Below are 19,090 nucleotides of genomic sequence, written 5' to 3' on the forward strand. Positions count from 1 at the left end.
TATAACAAAAAACTGAACTTCTACAATACTCGTATATCTCGTATGGATCTGGAGCCAATTGATCTCATTTGATTTAAAATCTTTGCTTTGTTTTCTTGAAAATAATATGTTTCCTTGATTTTAACCATACTTAAAGAAGTGGCATGAAAAACATTTTTAATCAGTTCAATTTGTTTAATAGTGTCATTCTTTAGATTTACTAACTTCTCATCAATAATGATTATATCTCCTTCAAGATTTTTTTCTTTCCAATCAGGTATTTCAATGATCGACTCAATGGTTGCTTGCTTAATAAAATTTAACTTATCTGTAATAGAACTTGCTTCTGAAAGAACTTTGTTTGCATTTGAAAAAAAATCTTTCTCGATTAGTCCGTTTTTATCTTTAGATAAAATGTTGTTACAGTCTTCTATTAATTTTTCAACTGCAAGATAATTCAAACTAACTGTCTTTAGAATATCATTGCATTCATCAAGCAACACTTCAAACTGTGAAGTTATAAGTGAGAGTCTAAAATCTTGGTACATGTCTAAATCAGCATGCTTTATTTTTTCAATTTCGTTTCGATCAAAATTAATTTCATCTAAAGCTTGGTTTAACAACTGCCATAACATCTTAGAACCATTGTCGGATACGATCAGTTCTTTGGTTTTCTTATCTGAAACCGTAGCATGAATTTTTTCTACGACTGTTAGCAACCTTTTACCTTCTTCAGATAAATTGTCGGCGTACTTGCTTGGTGCAAAAATATCTGCGGAGTTGTTAACGTCACACACGCAATACCTTATTATTGTACGTATTAGATTTAATGTGAACGTTTCTGACAAAGTTTGTTGGTTTTCTGGAAAAAGAAAACTCCACTCTCTATTATTTAGAACGTTTCCTTTAAGACGAGATAAGCACCCTTTAAAAGCCTGCAACTCATTGTAAAGGTGCGGTCCTTCTTTTGAAAAACCCGCGTAGCACGGATCGTGAAATATTTTACGATAAAGTTCTAAAGCTACAAAGTGACACGCAGTTTTAAAACGCACATACGCGTCATTCTTCTGGATTATGCCAAGTGTTTCATACGTCATTTCATGCGTCGCTTTTTCTTCCATTTATTTATTTGTTCTAAAAAAAAAATTACTAGAATCTTGTTACAAGACACTATAGCAAAATTTTAGCAAGTGTAACTTTTTCAGTAAAAGTTGAAGTTTAAATTTAAAAAGCAATTTTATTTATTTATTCTTTTCATCACCCATAATTACAGGTAAAAAATACAAAAGGCATAAAACTAATAGTTTATACTCTAAGTTAAAATTCTAATTTAGATTCTTCTTGGAATATTTTCTTTCATCAAATTTTTGAATATTATTCTTTGTTCTATGATATTCCAGAATTCACAGGACTGGTTTAAAATTTCCGCTATATTATCATCTATATCATCGTTACGACGTTTGTAATTGTCTATTATATTGTAATTGTCTAGTATAGTAATTGTCAAAAACTTAGTTGTCGGATGCTTTCTTTATGGTGTAGTCGTTAAAAATTAAGAATATTTTTTTACATAATTGATTTTATAACTAATTTAATCTTTAAATTTTATTATCATTTGCAATTGTTGCATTTTAAATATAGAGTATAAAAACGGATGTATCATTCCAAATAGGAAATTGAACCAAATGGGTTGAGTTTTATTTAATTGCGTTTAATTAAATATATTTTATTATTTATTTGCACTTTCACTCGATGAGTACCTAATCGTTTAAAATAGTATCATGTAATCGACGTTTCGATAGGCACAGCGAAAGTAATTATCGTTTAAGTTGGTCCAGCGTTTGGTTAAGATAAACAATAATAAAAAACCTTTTTATGATATGCCTAAAATACATGGTACATAATGATTCGTTTTGCTATCTGTAACATTTTGATATTAAAACGTATTCAAGTTAAATACTTCATTCCGTTGTTTAATTTGAATAAAACATTTTTAATAAAAATAATGAGTTAAAAAAAACAATAATAATAAAAAGCATAATAAGTAGTAAATGAAAAATGAACATTAATAATAAATAATTGTGTTCTTACCTTTAATGAAGAGATTGTCTTTATCTCTTAGAACGTATTTCTTCGAATGCAGAGATGCGCAGTACTCTTTAAATTATTCTAAAAGATTTTAAAGTGTAATTAAATAACAGTTTCTTTCAAAACCAATAATTAATTTAACAACCGCAAATAGTTTATGTCATCTAGTTTTACGATCCGCGATAACTTTTAACTAGAGATGTACTGATTTATATTCCGGACGAATAATAAAACAATGTCATATCCGGCCGGATATACAATCTAACTGTTATTTTCTTTATTCTATGCCTTGCTTAATTTTAAATTGGTAACAATCTGAAAAATCTTTATATCAGCAAACTGGATATAGAAATCGCTTCAATTGTAATTCGAGTTTTAAAAGGAAAACTGTAATAAGCTGAATCGTTTTAAAGACATTGCAGAGTGGATCAGCAGCTAGTTTAAGTCCAAAAAAAAAAGGCTTCTTTAGTAGAAGTTTCTTAAATAAAATGTAGGTGATTTTTTTCTTATAGAAAGGAAAGAATCACTTAAAGACGATGATAGCTGCTCAATCAAAGTCTATCAAGGTAGCCCTTTAGTATCCTGCTGGACTGCAGGTTTTCCATTCAACTAACACTCCTTCATGAAATAGGATCGCTATATTCTGTGAACAGGATTTCCAAACCACAGCAAGTTTGTTTTGATTTTCAAAATTGATTTTTATTGATCTGCAAGCAAAAGTATTCATAAACTAAACACAGAGAGTTATGTTAAAGAGTTCAATGCCACAGGAGTTATATTCTTAAAGTATGCCTAAAGTATGCTCCCGAAGTATGCTCCAAAAAAAAATAGAGAGATGTCAGTGAAAGTAAAAAAAAAACATTTGTAAAAGCTTGTATGAGTTTTAAATATACCTATAAAATTTCTATGATTTTACATAATAATAAGAAGTGATGCTAAATGTTAATTAACAAAATTCCTATTTCTACACCTAATATTTACAAGGCATTGACTAAGCACTGGCATTACCGAATTAGCAATTAGCACAAAGCGGTTTTTTTCGATTATGCGATAAAAATTGCAATGAGTTGCACGCAATTTTTTCCATTAAAATCGGTTTGCAATTAATTGTTTGCAGGCTAATCGAAGATGCTAAAAACTTTATCGCAATTATCCAACTAAATATTGCAATCGTTACTAATCACCATCAATTCCTTATCTGAAAATCAGTATCAAAAATAACTGCATAATTGCATTACAGTAACCCCAGTGCTTAGCAATGAAGGCCAAATTTTTCAATATGCTGCATAAAACGAACGTCCAGTTTATCTCCTAAAAAACAGAAGCTTAAAAACAAACTTCTACTTGAAAAATGACTTCCCAGTAGTAAAAACCCCAAAATGTGATAAATTCCAAGTAATTATATTAATAAAATTTATTTAAAAAAAGTTAAAAATATAAAATTATACATAATAAATTTTACAATTCATAATATGTTTCCAGCCCCAAATATGTTCCCCAGCCTCAAAATCCCAATAATGTGCAGATAAAGTTCCTTATAGTTTTGGTAGGTTACTGCATGTTTCAAATCGATGCCGACATGTTTCGACATGTGCTGACTCTGCACTAGCGTAGCTATAAAAGTTTATACAAATGCCTCTAAAAATATTCATTTTAAATATTTTATTTAAAAGTTAAAAATTTTATAGCATAAAAATTACATTTACAAACGTAGAGTCATGTTACTCAAAACACCATACTTTTGCACCGAAGAAATTTTTTTTTTCTAAAAAGCTTTTAGTATTTACTTGATGATGACGTAAAAATATTTACTTTAGGCTTTTGCTAACTTAATATCTCTTTCTCTGCATCTATAGGATCTCCAATTAATTTGGTTGTCAAAAGATTTAATGAATAGGTAATAATTTGATGAATTAGGAGTGTTTCTCAAGTATCAGTATGAGCCGAGATTTTAACCATCGATATGATTTGATATTTGTCTGGCTAGTTCACTGGATTTTTTTAAAGTTTTTTTAATAATATATAACCAGAATATATAAAATAGAATTAAGTTCATATTACATTGATTTTTTACATTGATTGACAAATTTACTTACATTGATTTTTTTATTTTTAAGATTAAAGAATTTTTTCAAAAAGTTTCCATGTGTCGTTTGTGCTCCTAGAATCTTTTTCCATGTGTCGTTTGTCTCTCAACAATATTGAATGTATTGTTAGCACTACTTTATCAGAGATATTTATACCAGTGTAAAGACCGAGCAATTTTTATGAAAAAAATTCCACCTTTTGATCAAACTGTTTTTCGCTTTTCAAAAACACAATTTTATTCATCTTAATATTTGTTTTGATAATTGATATTTTGATGTCTTCAATCATAATTTCTTTTTTTATACTGATCTTGTTTTTTTTTCCTGATCACAGATCATTTCGGTATTATTTGTTTTTTTGAAACATTTTTATATATATGTATATATATATATATATGCATATATATATATGGATATATATATATATATATATATATATACATATATATATATTTATGTATATATATGTATATATATATATATATATGTATCTATATATATGTATATATATATATGTATATATATATATATATATATATATATATATATATATATATATATATATATACATATACAGTATCGGACAAAACGAGTGCAACCAAATAATGCTAATTTAGTTTCTTTATATAAAAATGCTGCATTTTTTCAATTTAGAGAAATAACTATGTAACTAGTTAGAGACAAAGTTCTTCCAGTTTTATTCATCACAAAGTTCATTATTTGTACACGAAAATTAATAAATTAATCAAAAGTATTAAAAAAAGTTGATTTCCTTCTGGAGAAAACAAGTGCAACTCGACAAAATGTTGACCAAGCTGTATTTCGCTATCAATATTTCGTGGCGAATCCTTTGTTGTCGATCACAGCCTTGCATCTTCGAGGCATAGATTCGATCAGGTGATCAATGAAACTTTGTGGAATCGCTGCCCATGCCTTTTGGATTTGTTCAAACAGTTGATCCTTATTACGAACACCTTCACAATCAATTCTGCGGTTAACGATCTCCCACAGGTTCTCGATAGGGTTGAGATCCGGAGATTGAGGCGGCCAATCCATCACCGATAGGTGGTTGTCTTGAAACCACTGCTTGACTACTTTTGCAGTGTGTTTTGGATCGTTGTCTTGCTGAAAAACCCATTTTATTGGCATATTCCATTCAGCATGAGGTAACATAACATCTTTCAGGATATTTTTATACATGAAACGGTCCATTATTCCATCGTTTCGATGTATTGGACCTATACCGTAAGCAGAAAAATACCCTCAGACCATTACATTGTCTCCAACATGCTTCACGGTCTTATGGCAGTTACGTAAGTCGAGGCGTTTCCGGCCGGTCGACGTACACGGCAAATGCCATCGCTCCCAATGATGTTGAACTTCATCACTGAACAGGACAGTTCGCCATTTCTGCACATTCTAGTCAATATGAGATGTAGCAAACAGGAGTCTTTTCTTCTGGTTTTTTAGTGAAATCAACGGTTTCTTTGCAGGGCGTTGAAAAAAAACAATCAGGCTTCAACAGCACGTCGTCTGATTGTTCAGTCCGATACAGGCAGCTCTAATTGCTTTTGTATCTCGACTAATGATATCCAGGGATCCTTCTTGACGGATCTGAAGATCATAGAATCCTCTCCAGAAGTGGTGGAACGCGTTTTTCCACCTTTGTTATCTGCGGCCAACTTCCCCGTAGATCGATATTTGAATCATAGTCTTGATACGGTCCATTTTTTCACGCGATATTTATCACAAATACTTCTTGTGACATTCCACTTACGTAATCGCCAATAATTTTCTTTCTTAATTCCAATCCAAGCCTGTCGCGAGCCATTTTTGCTCTTAAAGTCATAAAAATAATAAAAATAAATAATCACGCTTCTCAAGGCTTACCGTGTTACATTTACCTTGTGATGATACAATAATGCTCTGTGGAACACAACGTCTTGGTTGGATGTGGACTGTATTGATGTAATGAAACACTTGTTGTATTTTATTTCTTGTATTGGTGTTCTTCGATAAAACACTTTGATAAAACTCACTTTGATAAACTGTCTTGATAATATTGACTGGTTGACTTCCATATACTGACTGAATTACATATCGATTTACATGTCTCTTATATAGTAAAATGAACCTTTGTGAACCTGTTCTGGAAGATTCTAGACGCTTCTTTTCAATGCTTCCGTAAGCTTCTAGATGCGTCTGGATGCTTCTGAATGTTTCTGGGTATTTCTGGATGCTACTGGATGCTTCCAGATGCTTCTTCTGGAAATTTCTGGAAGCTTCTGCATGCTTCTAGAAACTTCTGGATACTTCCTTTAGTTATTAAAAAACTTCCGTGATGTTGACACGGACCAGACTTAAGAAAATGAAACAAACCAAAAAAGTTGCACTTGTTTTGTCCGCTGCAAAATGGCACTTGTCAACAAAATTCTGCCTGTGTGCTGTCACCTGTCAGCTGATTGCTCATGTCATGGCATGCTATGACTCCAGACTCCTGAAGTGTTTGCTGTGGTAGCATAGTTCGTTTCGTTTTTAAGACATGTAAAATTAGGAACACCTTTTAGCATTGTTCGATGTTGGTTGCAAATGTTTTGTCCAATACTGTATATATATATATAAATATATATATATATATATATATATATATATATATATATATATATATATATATATATATATATAAATGTTTCGGTAGTGTTTGTTCTTGGAAAAGTTGACTAAAGTGAAGAAGGTAAAACTCTTTAATGCTACCAATTTTTAAAGCGAAAATATAGGCTCGGGCTAGTATACATTTATAATATTTTTTCTGTTTTGTTTGTCAAAACTACACTGATAACTTTACCTCTCATAATGTAAATAAACATTTACGGCACAAATCATAATAATGTCAATATTACCCCATATTGAGAATAACGTTGATAGTTGCATGCCAATGACAAAATAATTTTTATCTATTAGTAATTGTACATAATCAGTGTTTGAAGTGTGGCGGGATACCATCCCGTCTCCTTTTTGTAAATCTCTATACATAGCAATGATTAGGCGGGTATTTTTAATTTACCGAATACCATCCCGTTACTTTATTTTCTCCACTTCGAGCACTGTACATAACTAAATAAATCTTTTATTAGTTTTTTATCAACAATATCATTGGTAACGTAAAAATATATATTATATTTGTTTTAAAATTCATAAAATAAGTTATGGCCTTTAAAAATTTAACCCCCTCGAATTGAGAGGGTTTAAACTTTTTATGGTCATATTTTTGAATGCTAAATGATCATAGCATTAATTGGAGAATTAATGGCAAAAAATGTGGCGACAAATTACTACAAGGTGTATAATCAATGTAGTGTTTTCTTAATAAATTAGAGAGTAATAGTACTGACACAAGCTTGAGTGTAATTCTTAAAAATACATATATGTCTGAGATCATATGTATTTATCAACGGGATAAAGGTGTAACTTTACGATCACATATGCAATTATTTGTTTTCTTAATCATTAATCAATTTTAGTAAAGGTTTAATAAATACCTATTCAATATATCAATCTTTTTTGTATGATGGTATTACTAAAATTAAAATTGTCAATTATGATGAGAGAAGCAGTAATGAGGAACTTTCGCAGCGCCCTACAAGGGATGTTTATTTAACAACCATAAATCAATTGTCAATGAATCAGGTTTCAATAAATAATCAAATTTTGTACAACGCATTTTCTTGAAAAGATTAATTCATATATTATTAAATAACTCGTATATTATATTCAAGTGGAAGCGTAGTAAACGATAATGTGTCAAATAACTCAACAAACGCTAAAGAGAAGAATATTTTCAATTTTCTTTTTATTAGTGAATATGTAAAATACAAGATCACATTAATCAGTTCACTTAGGTATTTTCCTTGCTCTCTATTTGGGTGCAAAAGTCATGGATCAGCCGGGGATCGATGCTTTCTCCACTGGAATGATGAAATCAAAGACGAATACAGAAAACTGAGTAATCAAATCAAAGCACATAGACCACAAAGAGGTATAAGCTCTCAACGATTAGGCCGTCGTTCCATATTATAAATTCATTTTAAATTTACAATGAACCACGTCGTTCCCCATTGTAAAGTTGTTCAAATGGAGTTTTCTGCTATGAGAGCCCCAAGCAACACTTTGAGGTAAACATCTTCAACGTTGCCTTAATCAATTTATTTCAAAAAACAATCAAGATTTGATATTCTAAAGATTTTATCTGGTTAAAAAATTAGGAAGCAGATTCTTTAGCTCCTGAAATGGCGAAAATGTATTAATAAATAAATCGATGAAAACATTACGAAGAAATTAAGTAGCTTAATCGTTCAAAGGAGTCTTCGCGTTTTACTCCTGGAAATATTTTGAGCTTTCTTAATCAAATACATTCAAAGGGTTTATTTTCCCACCTGTGTGCATCTTTAAAAAATAAATCATTAAGCGTACGCAATAATACATAACAATCATGCGTTGTTAAAACGGAGCCTACTAGATGCTTTACTCTGGGCGCCATGAAAGTTGGCGGCCTTGATTGGTCAAGATTAGTGTTGAAACTAAAAGGGTTCTCTAATAAAGATTGTGCAGTTCTAAGCTATATAATATTAGTAAAAAATGTCGATCCACATTTTATTTTGTGACTTTTTTGTAGACGGCTTGCTATGCTACGATCCACCCACTCCTTTTAATATGCAAATGAATACAATTGCATTTTATATTGAAAACTTTTCAAGCAAATATGATTTACATTTGAAAAACTTAAAAATTATACTCAAAAATACTCAAAATTCAAATAATACAATTCAAGAAACGCAATTAGTAAGTATTATTAAAAAAGTGAGAAAAAATAGTAAATTAGTTAACAATACTTTTTGAGTTAAAAATAATTTTTAACTTTGAAGTTATTGATTGTCGATTTGCACAATTGTAAATTAAAAACTCTCATAACAAATATAATAATTAAAAAGATAACAATATTTTAAATGTTCTACAATACTCGTAATAAAAAAAAAAAAAATATAACAAAAAACTGAACTTCTACAATACTCGTATATCTCGTATAGATCCGGAGCTAATTGATCTCATTTGATTTAAAATCTTTGCTTTGTTTTCTTGAAAAAAATATGTCTCCTTGATTTTAACCATACTTAAAGAAGTGACATGGAAAACATTTTTAATCAGTTTAGTTTGTTTAATAGTGTCATTCTTTAGATTTACTAACTTCTCATCAATAATGATTATATCTCCTTCAAGATTTTTTTCTTTCCAATCAGGTATTTCAATGATCGACTCAATGGTTGCTTGCTTAATAAAATTTAACTTATCTGTAATAGAACTTGCTTCTGAAAGAACTTTGTTTGCATTTGAAAAAAAATCTTTCTCGATTAGTCCGTTTTTATCTTTAGATAAAATGTTGTTACAGTCTTCTATTAATTTTTCAACTGCAAGATAATTCAAACTAACTGTCTTTAGAATATCATTGCATTCATCAAGCAACACTTCAAACTGTGAAGTTATAAGTGAGAGTCTAAAATCTTGGTACATGTCTAAATCAGCATGCTTTATTTTTTCAATTTCGTTTCGATCAAAATTAATTTCATCTAAAGCTTGGTTTAACAACTGCCATAACATCTTAGAACCATTGTCGGATACGATCAGTTCTTTGGTTTTCTTATCTGAAACCGTAGCATGAATTTTTTCTACGACTGTTAGCAACCTTTTACCTTCTTCAGATAAATTGTCGGCGTACTTGCTTGGTGCAAAAATATCTGCGGAGTTGTTAACGTCACACACGCAATACCTTATTATTGTACGTATTAGATTTAATGTGAACGTTTCTGACAAAGTTTGTTGGTTTTCTGGAAAAAGAAAACTCCACTCTCTATTATTTAGAACGTTTCCTTTAAGACGAGATAAGCACCCTTTAAAAGCCTGCAACTCATTGTAAAGGTGCGGTCCTTCTTTTGAAAAACCCGCGTAGCACGGATCGTGAAATATTTTACGATAAAGTTCTAAAGCTACAAAGTGACACGCAGTTTTAAAACGCACATACGTATCATTCTTCTGGATTATGCCAAGAACTTCATACTGAACTTTTTCCTCCATTTTTTTTAAATTCCTTAAAAAGAAAGTGGTTTTTAAATCCCATTATTAACAAAAACTTTATAAAAATTTTAGAATGTAAATCATTCTTAATAACTGTGTATTCAGGTGTTAAAGTTCTCTATGTAAACAAAAAAGAAGCAACTTTGTTGTTATTGTCAAAATACTTAATGGATATAAATTCTCCTTTTTTTCTTGGCAATGTTTGCGACCTGTAACAAGAATAGTGATTAACAAAGTTCTATGTAAAGTTGTAAATTATAATAATTTTACGTTAAAAGATTTTTTAAAGAATTTCAAATGATCCTAATTTTTTTATATATATAAAAAAATTAACTTTATATTAACAATTACTAATTTAGCTTGAATCTTTCTATATAATAATCAAGTCTTAAAGTTAATTATTAAATTCTCATAACAAAGAAAACTTTTGGCAGAACACGTTATTCCAAGGTCGCTGTTAAAATGTTAAAGAACTTTTAAAAAATTGTATATTACTGTATTTAATTATTAAAGTAGTTCGTTGACGTATATAGTTTAAGTTTTAAAGTACAAGAAAAACAAACGTAAAACAAACATCTATAAATAATAAATGTATACCTAATATATAATGCTTACTGAATAACAAAGTTGAGAACGCTGTTATCTGTAAGAGCGCGGGCATTTTCCTTCAAGTCGAGATAATCCTACGCACAGCATTCTTTAGAGAATACTCAGCGCTTTTGATGTGTAATTACAATAGTTTCTTTTTCTGAAAAGAAAACGATTTCTCAACCACAAATTTTTAAGTTCTTTTTTTAACCGCTAACCTAATTAATTCGCTATCGTTAGTAAAAACGTTACTAAAGGTGTTAAGTTTTTTTTGGTAGTTATTTGAATTATGTTGGAAAATAAATTAATGTTGCCACAACTTTGTTATACTAAATAATGTTTTAAATTAAAAATAAATTAATGTCTTTTTTTTTTAATTGTCGCCACAACTTTGTTTTGTGTTTTTAAAAAGGTTGACATTTAACTACAATTCGAAAAGAATTTTTATTGTTAAATAAATAGCCGTTTCAGTTTATTATAAAACAAATTTTAATACGATGAATAAGATGTTTCGTTTTTATATGTCCAGGGTGCCAGTTCCAGTTATATTAATTATATTGTTATATAGAAGGTAAGCTGGAATAAGATAAACGTAAACAATTTAGAAAATTCGTAGAAAGTTTTTCTGTGTTTTCGAACAAAAATTTATTAAAAAAAAATTATATTAAAAGTTATACAAAATTTTTTTAAGAAATAAAGAAAATTCGAACCCACATGCTAGCCCAGTTTCGCCTGCAACTACGGCGCGATGACGGTCGTTGATCACGAGCCTGCATCGAATCGACTAATGGGCCAGCATTGGCCCGCAATCGTTCGCCAGCACTGGCCCGGGATTATTTGCCAGCACTGGCCCGCGATCGCTTGCCAGCACTGGCCCATTATCTGTTAACAGTACTGATCCATGATCATTTTCCAACATTCCTTCGTGGTCAAGTGTCAGTACTTCAGCGTTACTTTTTACTAAATCACACACTAGCACAATATTATTAGCAGTTTCTGTACAAATGTGTTATACCATATAATTCAAACAAATAAGTACTTTTCAAAATTTATTCCAACTTATATCGACAAAAATAAATAAGTATTTTCGAAATTTATTGCCAACCAAAAATCTGTTAAAAAATAACAAAATTATAAATAAAAAAAATGTTATTAATAGTTCAAATTGTTATTTATGCAAAGAACTTTTTATACAAAGAAAGTTCCTCTCGAGCTTTTCGTCCACTGTTTCGATCCACAAAGTTAAACTATAATGTGTGACAACATTGTATATATAGGATATATTTATATATACAATAGTAAATAATTAAACTAAAATGTAAGACTAAAATGTACTTTACACACACAAACATATATAAACGTTAGGGTAATTGAAAAACATTTTTTTTTAATACTCCGCACCCTATTTCTATTTAATAAAATAAAACTAGATACAAAATTTAAAAGAGTATTTTTCATAAGACTCTTAAACATAAGACGAGTTCATAACAAAACTGAAATTTTTTTTTTTTAAATTAAAAAATAATAACAATTTTATATAAAAGACATTTAAAAATAATTAATATTAAGAAACTAAATACTAACTTTTATCTTTAGTCAAAAAAACATTTTTAATGAAATAATAATTTATATATAAAATGACTATTTTTGAAAACCTCATTTAATATTGCATCTTTCGAGTACTATTATCTATTTCAAAATTTTGTTATTTTATTATATATCTATATAATAAAATAACACAAAATCTTGTGTTATTTTATTATATAGAACACATTTAGGGTTGAGGAGCAGACTATTTAAAAGGCTGCTTTTTCAATCACCCTAATATACATATATACAAATGTTACATAAATATAATGAAAATTCTTCTTACCCAATAATTTTAAATTTGCTTTTAAAGCAATTTAAAATTATTGGGTAAGAAGAATTTTCATTATAATTTTCATTATTGTTTGCTCCAGATCAATCAATTGACTTCTCTATATTGGTGTCAATCATCATTGGAGTTATATTCCAAACAATCTTAATTTTCAAGTCACCTTTGGATTTTCCTGCTCTAAAATTTAAGTAGATAATATACATGATAACCATCATTGCTTTCAAGTTTAATAAAAAATTAGCAGAACTAAACAATTTTAAGTTAATTTTATTGATTGTAAAATACTTATTTTATACTGTAAATACTAAATAAAAATACTTTTAAATTATATGTTCTTTATAAAGAAATAAGAAAACAACAAGTATATGTATAATATATACATATATATATATATATATGTATATATATATATATATATATATATATATATATATATATATATATATACATATAATATAATATATATAATATATATATATATATATATATATATATATATATATATATATATATATATATATATATATATATATCGCTCGCACTTACCAATACATTCTTAACTTTCTTATCTGAATCAATATTATTTGATTTGATCAAACTTTCCTTGTCGTTTATTGGAATCCTAAAAGATTTGTCAAGTAGAATTGATTCACTGCTTTTGTTCATAATTCCAATAAGTTAACTAATTAGTGCGTTAACTAATTAGTAACTTTTTATTTAAGTTTTCCTCCAAAAATAAGCAGCTCTTTTTCAACTACTGTAAAAACTTTAAAGAATTTTTTTTTAAAAACAATATTTAAAAAAAAAATTAGAATAAAAAAAACTGAGCATTACAAAAATAACTCTAAGTATAAATTATAAGAATACAACTAACTAATGCAATGAATTGTTCTTTTACTCACATCAGCAAGAATCCATCTCACAGATGAACATTCATTAGATGTCACTTAAGGCCCCAAAAACTGAAATAATAAAAAAATAGTAATAATGAAACAGTTTAATACAATTTACTAATAGGTATGCATACATACATATACATATATATATATATGTATATGTGTATATATATATATATATATATATATATATATATATATATATATATATATATATATATATATATATATATATATATATGTATATATATATATATATATATATATATATATATATATATGTATATATATATATATATATATATATATATATATATATATACATACATATGGGTCAAATCATTATATTTCAACCAATTTAAAGAAAACTTTATATATATATATATATATATATATATATATATATATATATATATATATATATATATATATATATATATATATATATATATATATATATATATATATATATATATATATACATACATATGGGTCAAATCATTATATTTCAACCAATTTAAAGAAAACTTTGTGGAGCACCATCTCTAATTTTCCTGATTTTTACATATTTTTATGTGCATTATGTAGTAGGTTAAATTTGAAATTTCAAACTTCCAAGTACAACGGTTCAGAAATTACAGCCTTAGAAACATGACACAGTGGCCCCCCTCGATTTACAAATGGTCAAAACAGACTACTTAAGAGCTGTATAACTTTTTTCTCACTTTCAAAAAGTGTCTCATTTTTTCTAGAACTATTTTCTGGATAGTTCTCCCTTTAAAAAGTAGTTTTTAAAGATACTTATTATCTAAATATCTAAATTAATTTAGAGACCTTTATTTGAGCCATAATGAAGGTCTCTAAAAAGTTACTGCCCCCTTTATTTGTGCCCCTATCTACTATAAAGATCAGATCAAGAAGAGGACAACCAATCATTTCTTTTTTTTTATTAAGAAATGACTTATAATTTGTTGCACCCTTCACATAGGCTAGTTGGCAGATTAGAGGGGCACTGGTTTTTAGTAACACATTCAGCCGTTAATGATTAAAAAATAGGATTATTTAAAAATGCTGGAATTTTGGTGTGTATTCGACAAGTTTATAATGTTTGCCTTTTCAGATAGTTGGTCTAATGGTCTTAGATGCTGTTAATCTTAGATCAAAACAAAGCGTTTCAAAAATTTACAAGCATGTCAAAATGGCGGAAAATTGGACTTTTTAGCCAAATGGACATTTTGCTTTAAGATATGTTTAAGTTCTAAATTGCTACAAGCTGCCTATATTTTGCCCATTTATTGCAGACATTAGTAGCTATCAGAAAACTTATCTGTAAAGACTTGTGGATGAATAGAATAATGCTACAGTTAGTTTCATTTTGACATATTTTAGCGATTTTAGGATTTTTTTCAAAGTTGAGGAGGTCATAATTTTTTTCTAATTTAACACAAGTTAATAAAAACCACATTTTTAAAGGGAGAACTATCCAGAAAATAGTTCTAGAAAAAATGAGACACTTGTTGAAAGTAAGAAAAAAGTTATACAGCTCGTAAGTAGTCTGTTTTGACCATTTGTAAATCGAGGGGGGCCACTGTGTCATGTTTCTTAGGCTATAATTTCTGAACCGTTGTACTTGGAAGTCTAAAATTTCAAATTTAATCTATCTAAAAATTAGGAAAATCAGAGATGGTGCCTCAGAAAGTTTTCCTTAAATTGGTTGAAATATAATGATTTGATCCATATAGGGGTCATCCATAAATGATGTCAGTAAATATAGTGGGGGGGGGGGGGAGGAGTGCTGGAAAGTTTGACACTAATTGACAATGGGGAGGGGGTTGTTGAGGCCAAAATGATGTCAATTTAAATTATTTTTTTAGTTTTAATGAGCAGATTTTAACGGTATTTACATCTACTAAATGGTATAGAAATGATGTTTTGTTTGTGGGGAAATTAATATTAAATTCGGGGAATTTGATATTATATTTTATTAAATTATTAATAATATAATATTATAAACTAATATAATAAGTTTCCCAGAGACATTAAATAAATAACAACAACTAACGTAAAATAAAAATTACTATCGTTTTATTAATATATTACCATTTGACTGCGAATCAAATCGTTATTCGCTCCCTAGCGGATTATAAAATGCTAACGACAAGCAAAATCATTATTCTGATTGTGATGTAAACTATATTAATAAATCAATATTATAATATGGATAAAATCGCATTACTTAACTTAGGCTAATATCCAGAAAGAAGTCCATAGTATATGGAATTCATTAAAAGAAGAGAAACTGGGGCATAAGGATCTTGAATCAAGAGTAATGTATTTAATCAATTTATTTAATGAAAAGGCAATGAAGTTCAAGAGCAAGCAGTTATCATTTTGGGTCAATACTCAAAAACAGTCTGCCCCCACGTATACTCCACTTGAATTTGACAAGAATTCCTCACAGTTTGTTGAGCCCACCAATGAACGACCTGTTATTGATGACCAACAAAGTGCATTAACTTTTTGTTTGTTGACCACGAAAAATCAAAAAAAGTATGATCAAGCTCAACAGAAGAAAACTAGAGAACTGAAAAAAGCTAGAATGAAGGAAATCTGCTTGGAGCATCCAGAAGTCAAAGAAAAACTTAAAATCAGAAAGAAACCTGGTCGACTTCGATTAGAAGTAGATCAACCTCTTCTTTTGAAGGCGATTATGGATATTGCTCTTCATGGTTCGTCCGCTGATGAAAGACGTCGGTCAGATGTTGTTCGGATAATGATAGCTTAGCTATAATTGTTAATATTGTATTTGTTAGAATTTTACTCTTAATTAGTACTATTGTAAATATCCTTGAAATGTTAACAACTAGTTTCAAGATTTGATTTGAATATAACTTACGAAATAAATCCCGTTTTCTGTAAAAAAGTTAATTATATCCAAATATATTTCTTTATTATTTAGAGCATTAAAACTCTCGACGAATTGGCATCCGAGATGAACTAATTTGGATTTGCAATCAGCAAGAGTAGCCTCTATACTCGTCTACTTTCGAGAAGTTACGGAACATTAGAAGGCGAAAGGCACGTCAAAACAGCCCCTGTTAGATTGATTAATCCTCAGAATAAATTTCATTTAAAATATGTTGACGGACTCTTTTGCAGTTCAACTATAAAATATGTGGAAGAAGTTTGTTCTATTTTAGAGCCAGATGAAGTGTGTTTCATTAGCCAAGACAACAAGGCTAGAGTGCCAATTGGAATCACAGCAGCCAAAAAACAGGCGCCGTTGTTGATGGATTGGGAGCACCGGGTAACTCTCCCGGACCACGACTGGGTCGTGGCTGCTAAACACAAGCTTATACCATCTGTATACGCTGGAATTACGATCAAAAAAGATGGTCTCGGAAAAACAGATGCTGTTACTTATTCTAGTTCCACCTACATTGCTGTTCAATCAGGAAAACACGCATCCTCTACCGCCTTTGCTCATGGATTAGACTTTAAGCGGCTCTTGGATATCAAAGAATACGACTCTATTACCAGAGATCCTCAAACTAATATGGTTAAGCCTATCGTTGTGTTTAGCGTCGATGGAGGACCCGATGAAAATCCCAGATACCAGAAAGTAATTGAAATCGGAATTAACCATTCCATGAAGAATAACCTTGACGCTCTTTTCATCATGACGAACGCTCCAGGCCGCAGTGCAATCAACAGAGCTGAGCGACGAATGGCACCTTTAAGTAAAGAACTATTTGCCGTGATTCTTCCGCACGAACATTACGGAACTCATCTTGATTCTCAAAGTAATTACATTGACAAAAGTTAGTTTGTAAAAATATAGTTTTTAACCTATAATAACCAACATGTCTTTTTAAATCAGGCAGGACAATAGATGAAAATTTAGAAAAACAGAACTTTGGTTTTGCTGGACAGACTTTGGCTGATATTTGGTCTGATCTACAAATTGACGGTTATCCAACCATTGCAGAGTGTTTTAATCCAGAAAAATAAGAGCTAGAGTCAAGGAGCCTTTTATTAAAAGATCAACGTTGGATTGCCGATCATCTTCGCACAAGTCAATATTTTACTCAAATTGTGAAAAAAAAAAGTGAAAATCGTTGTTGTTGTCGGACTATTAGAAGCTCTTACTTTACTCTAATTAGAGCAAGATTTCTTTCGCCACCTGTCCCTGTCAACCAAACGAGAGACGGGCTCAAAGCAGTAGATGTCTCAGAAGGAGCAAAAGAATTGTTTCCATCATCCGTCTTTATGCTCATCGCATCAAGCATTGAAAGTATTCTTCCTCGTAATGCCAAAGCATTTCCAATTTTGCCGTATGATGCGTTTTGTCCATCAATTCAGTCTAGCCTAGCTGATAGAATCTGTAAAAAATGCAATATCTACTTTGCCTCTCAAGCTATGTTGAAAAAGCACGCTTCTATCCATTCTTCTGCTTTAACACTCCCTCTAATCAAAAGGGTCCAACCTGTTCTTATCGCTGCCAAAGCGTCAGACAGAATTTTTGGCAGTCATTGCCTTGCAGAAGAGTTTGGAAATTGCTGAATGGTTAGATTAAAATGAAGTTGACGCAACGAATTCGATTGTACCTAAAGAATACGATATCCTTTTAGAGCGCGGAGAGCATTCACTACCTATTGTTTCAATCGATGATCACTTCAACAATCCATGGGAAGATTATATTAAAGATATATAATACTATTTGCTTAGTTGATTATTTAATGAGATATTGACTATTATACAATATAATTTGATGAGATCTACTATTATATAAATGTATATTTTAGTCAGAAAAAAAATCAATGGCTTTTAAGCACTTTTATCGTTTTTTAGGGGGGGAGTACACAAAAACTGACATTATATATAATGGGGGGTTGGCCAAAAATTGACAGAGTTTGACAAAGGGGGGAGGGAGAGTCAAAAAATTGAGAAAAAATACTGATATCATTTATGCATGACCCAACATATATATGCTATCACCTCAATAGGCAGCAATAATTTATTTTCATTTTTCTTCAATCAAAGTGTTTTTTTTAGAATTAAAGCGCTAAAAATAAATTAAGAAATTATCACTTTATAAAGCATTTTTTTAAATAAATTCCTCATTAAAAAAAAAAAAAACTTTTTAGTCAATAAAATAAAATGCCATAGAAGTGGATGGGTCTCCATCCCATCAATTGTGTAACTCATTGCTTTCAAAATAAGTACTCCCATCAATTTAACTTGATAAATTTTTATGCATATTTGTGACCCATATACATAAACTAACTAAAGGACTGTTTCAGAACATTGTGGTATTCAGGTACAATAAGAAAAAAGAAGATTCAAATGAAAAAAGAATAAAAATACATACTCTTCTAAAATTTCAAAAACAGAGTCTTGTTTTAAAAAATTATTTATTTTTAAACATCATGATATGATGATCGTCA

General features: G+C 29.5%; 2 protein-coding genes across 2 annotated transcripts; both read right to left on the minus strand.

The window, feature by feature from the left end:
- LOC124809699 (uncharacterized) lies at window positions 1–2,156 on the minus strand. The gene is made up of 2 exons (XM_065788200.1): window positions 2,071–2,156; window positions 1–1,113 (listed from the first exon to the last, which is right to left on the minus strand). Exon 2 carries the CDS (start codon window positions 1,098–1,100, stop codon window positions 21–23), a length of 1,080 nt encoding a protein of 359 aa, XP_065644272.1. The 5' UTR covers window positions 1,101–1,113; window positions 2,071–2,156; the 3' UTR covers window positions 1–20.
- A 6,933-nt stretch (window positions 2,157–9,089) lies between these two features.
- Window positions 9,090–11,024, minus strand: LOC105844729 (uncharacterized). Its single transcript, XM_065788202.1, has 2 exons — window positions 10,878–11,024; window positions 9,090–10,293 (listed from the first exon to the last, which is right to left on the minus strand). Exon 2 carries the CDS (start codon window positions 10,278–10,280, stop codon window positions 9,213–9,215), a length of 1,068 nt encoding a protein of 355 aa, XP_065644274.1. The 5' UTR covers window positions 10,281–10,293; window positions 10,878–11,024; the 3' UTR covers window positions 9,090–9,212.
- Between the last annotated feature and the right edge of the window lie 8,066 nt (window positions 11,025–19,090).

The sequence above is a fragment of the Hydra vulgaris genome, chromosome 01 (genome assembly GCF_038396675.1).
Source record: "Hydra vulgaris chromosome 01, alternate assembly HydraT2T_AEP".
Classification (NCBI taxonomy): domain Eukaryota; kingdom Metazoa; phylum Cnidaria; class Hydrozoa; order Anthoathecata; family Hydridae; genus Hydra; species Hydra vulgaris.

Coding starts and splice junctions, on each gene's coding strand:
- LOC105844729 (XM_065788202.1), bottom strand. CDS start 10,280: ATGGAGGAAAAAGTTCAGTATGAAGTTCTTGGCATAATCCAGAAGAAT.
- LOC124809699 (XM_065788200.1), bottom strand. CDS start 1,100: ATGGAAGAAAAAGCGACGCATGAAATGACGTATGAAACACTTGGCATA.